General features: G+C 39.2%; 1 protein-coding gene across 1 annotated transcript; it reads right to left on the bottom strand.

The window, feature by feature from the left end:
- Positions 1–9: 9 nt before the first annotated feature.
- LOC110444402 lies at positions 10–2,239 on the bottom strand. Its single transcript, XM_021488781.1, has one exon. The coding sequence runs from the start codon at positions 1,692–1,694 to the stop codon at positions 24–26; it is 1,671 nt and encodes a 556-aa protein (XP_021344456.1). The 5' UTR covers positions 1,695–2,239; the 3' UTR covers positions 10–23.
- Between the last annotated feature and the right edge of the window lie 694 nt (positions 2,240–2,933).

The following is a 2,933-nucleotide window of genomic DNA, read 5'->3' as shown; positions in this document are numbered from 1 at the left end:
ATACTGATATTAACAAGATCTTTTCAAACTATATATTCCAGAGAATCTGTGATACTGTCGCGCAACCGTTTTGGTAAGGGAAGCTGCGCTGCCTGGTCAATTCTCCGGCCACAACTGACCCACACAGTAAACACACAGCACCTACGAAGTGTCCAGACGTCCGAAACACGTTTCTCGTACTCGGTCTTAATAAGCGCTAAAATTCGCGCGTGCTTCGATGAGGGCTGCTCAAAACTCGCCGCCATATCGTTGAAGATTTCAAATGAATCTCGCAATGCTGACTGTGCCATCGAGTCCATAATAAACACACTGTGTTCTACGTCAACGACGTGGGAACTGTCCGAGTTTGTAGCATATGCTAAAAGTTGCTCGAAAAACACATTTATTGGGTAGTATCCGTATACCTTTGCATCAGGGTTCGCGCCATGCCGCAAAAGTAGTTTTAACATTTTTCCGCCAAGACCAATTTTCGGAGCAATTCTACAAAAGCAATGTAGGCTGTTTCCATACGTATCACACTGGTCTTCCATCCTCCCTACGTAGTTAAGATCTGCTCCGTGTTTCAGTAAAGCTTCTGTACATTTCCCTAGGTGACTTCTGAGACAAAGTTTTTGTTCTATCTGCACCTCTTCCGAATATTTCCCAATAGTGTCAAACAAGCAATGCATTGAGGAAGAAAACGCAGATCGTCCAAACGCTGCAGTTGCAGTGAATTTTCTCTTTGTAAGCTCTTTTTCGAATTCCAGTTCGTCAAAATTTGGGTCAGCACCAGCATTCAGCATGACCAGAAGGCATGCTAGTAGATATGGGGACGAGTTGTCCAAGTCATGACAAGACGAGTGTGCTAATAAGCTATACAATGGGTATGTCCTGTAAGGAAGACACTTCGACAAGTCATGTGAATGTTTGATAAGGAGAGTGGTAACGGTAAGCAGTGATTCGTACCAGGATTTTTTGAAGGACATACTGTAGGAGAAGAGAACATGATACAAATTCATGCCACCAAATAGTGAACTAATGTCGGGTTTTAGACTCAGTAAAACGTCCAAACATTCTGGCCTAGCCATCTTCAGTGCAACACCTACTGCGTTTTTTATGTCCTCCTCTGTCGGTTTGTGTGATAGCAGTAACCTGAGAGCTGGCGGCGAATCAAGTTCACAGGCGAGGTTCACATAAGCCTCTTTGGTACTCTTGGTTTTGTGCCTAACCTTTCCTCCGTAAAAATGGTTAAGGATAGTATACACGCACCCTATATGTCCATACTCCCCAGCTATGTCCAGGGGAGACAACTTTTCTTTACCACCCATCATGGATATCCTCATGGCTTTCGGCGAATCTCCACATAATCCTGTTGGGCCGTAATACTCGAATTCCATAGGAATGTTATCTTGACCTCGCTCTTGAATCAACATGGCAAGAATTGTCTTGTGTCCTAGTCTTGCGCACAAGTGAATATATGGCACCGAAGGAGATTCATGAGGAAGCTTGAAATATCCTTTATGGAAAAACAACCCCACAGCCTCGATGTTGTTGGCTATAATAGCGTGATGTAAGATGTCGATGTCTTCCTGATCAACATACCATTCTATGGCAGCTTTTGAAAACTTGACAATTCCAGCTTTCAACAAAGACGCTTCATTTGTAGATTTTATTAAATCCACAAGAATTTTGACACTTTCAGTCGGTTTCTCCATGGCAGAATATAATGGAACAGTTATTTATATTCTGTATAAATGATGAATCTCTTCCTTACACTTGAATTTTTCGTCTCTCCAATTATTGTATTGTAAAAATACTTAAGTCTTTAAACACATTTAAAAAATTAACAGAGGTCACAATTAAGATGACATTAATATACAACACGTCTGTATTCTAGCACGCATGCACCATGTTCGTTTTGGAGGTATTTCTTCAGCACATTAAGTTTTCCTCATTTAAATGTCTCAGCCGAGCTCCCGAACGTAAGCGCCTTGTACAGGTAACACATGTGTACAGTGTAGTTATATGTTATACACATGTGACTCCGGCCTTCTCCATTGTAGTCTGGAGCCTAACCTGTTAACTTGAATCAATAAATCTGTTGTGTCTATTTAAACGACTACAGCGATAAAGGCGCAATATGTCGACGTCATTGATTAAAATGCGCACATACATTCCTGTTTCGATTAACAGTGGATAATTGCCAATGATTTTGACTGACATATCATCGAAACATGTAAAGTTGCGTGCCTAGTTTCCTGATCAGGATCTTCAAGGTGTTCGTTATTATTGATTCTTTTCAACTGATCCACTTGCTGTTATCAAACATTCATATGACTTAGATAACTAAATTTTGAAACAGAAATACTAAACATTCCGGAATAAATCATGCAAAAACGAAAGTATCATTATATCCACATTTCTTTGTTGCATAGTTTTATACATAGATACATAGAGTTATTCTGATAAAATTAGAATTTTACAATCCTTTGACAGTCAGCTCTGAAATAAAAAAACAATTAAATATTTCGATTTCGATTTTTTTCTTGAAACTGTATTTCTGCGCTTGGTTTTGCCAGTGTTCATCTAATTCTTATTCAAATTGTTCAACTGTGCTTCACAACATTTGACGGATGTTTATTACAAAAATCGACAGTTCTCTGTGTAAACGAAAATTTTCGGATATTTAATCTTGAATGCGATTTGTAAATTTTAAAGTTGTGTCCGAGTGTAATGAACTTTCCGTGATATAAAATATGTCGGATACTTCATAGTCGTATATCCCGGACAATATTTTGTAAACCTTTATCACGTCGCCACGTGATCTTCTATACATATGCTAGTGTTGGTATTTTTAGTTTTTCTATGGGATAAGTCTTTTGGGCCAGGTACCTGCTTCGTTGGTCGACGTTGAACATTTTCTATTGTTTCAATGTGTTTTTCGAGATGAGGAC

Source organism: Mizuhopecten yessoensis, unplaced genomic scaffold (assembly GCF_002113885.1).
Source record: "Mizuhopecten yessoensis strain PY_sf001 unplaced genomic scaffold, ASM211388v2 hete_36115806, whole genome shotgun sequence".
NCBI lineage: Eukaryota > Metazoa > Mollusca > Bivalvia > Pectinida > Pectinidae > Mizuhopecten > Mizuhopecten yessoensis.
Note: the sequence above shows the minus strand (reverse complement) of the source record. Positions and strands in the feature narration are given on the sequence as shown.

What these genes read in the sequence shown, in the direction of transcription:
- LOC110444402 (XM_021488781.1), bottom strand. Translation starts at nt 1,694, where the DNA reads ATGGAGAAACCGACTGAAAGTGTCAAAATTCTTGTGGATTTAATAAAA.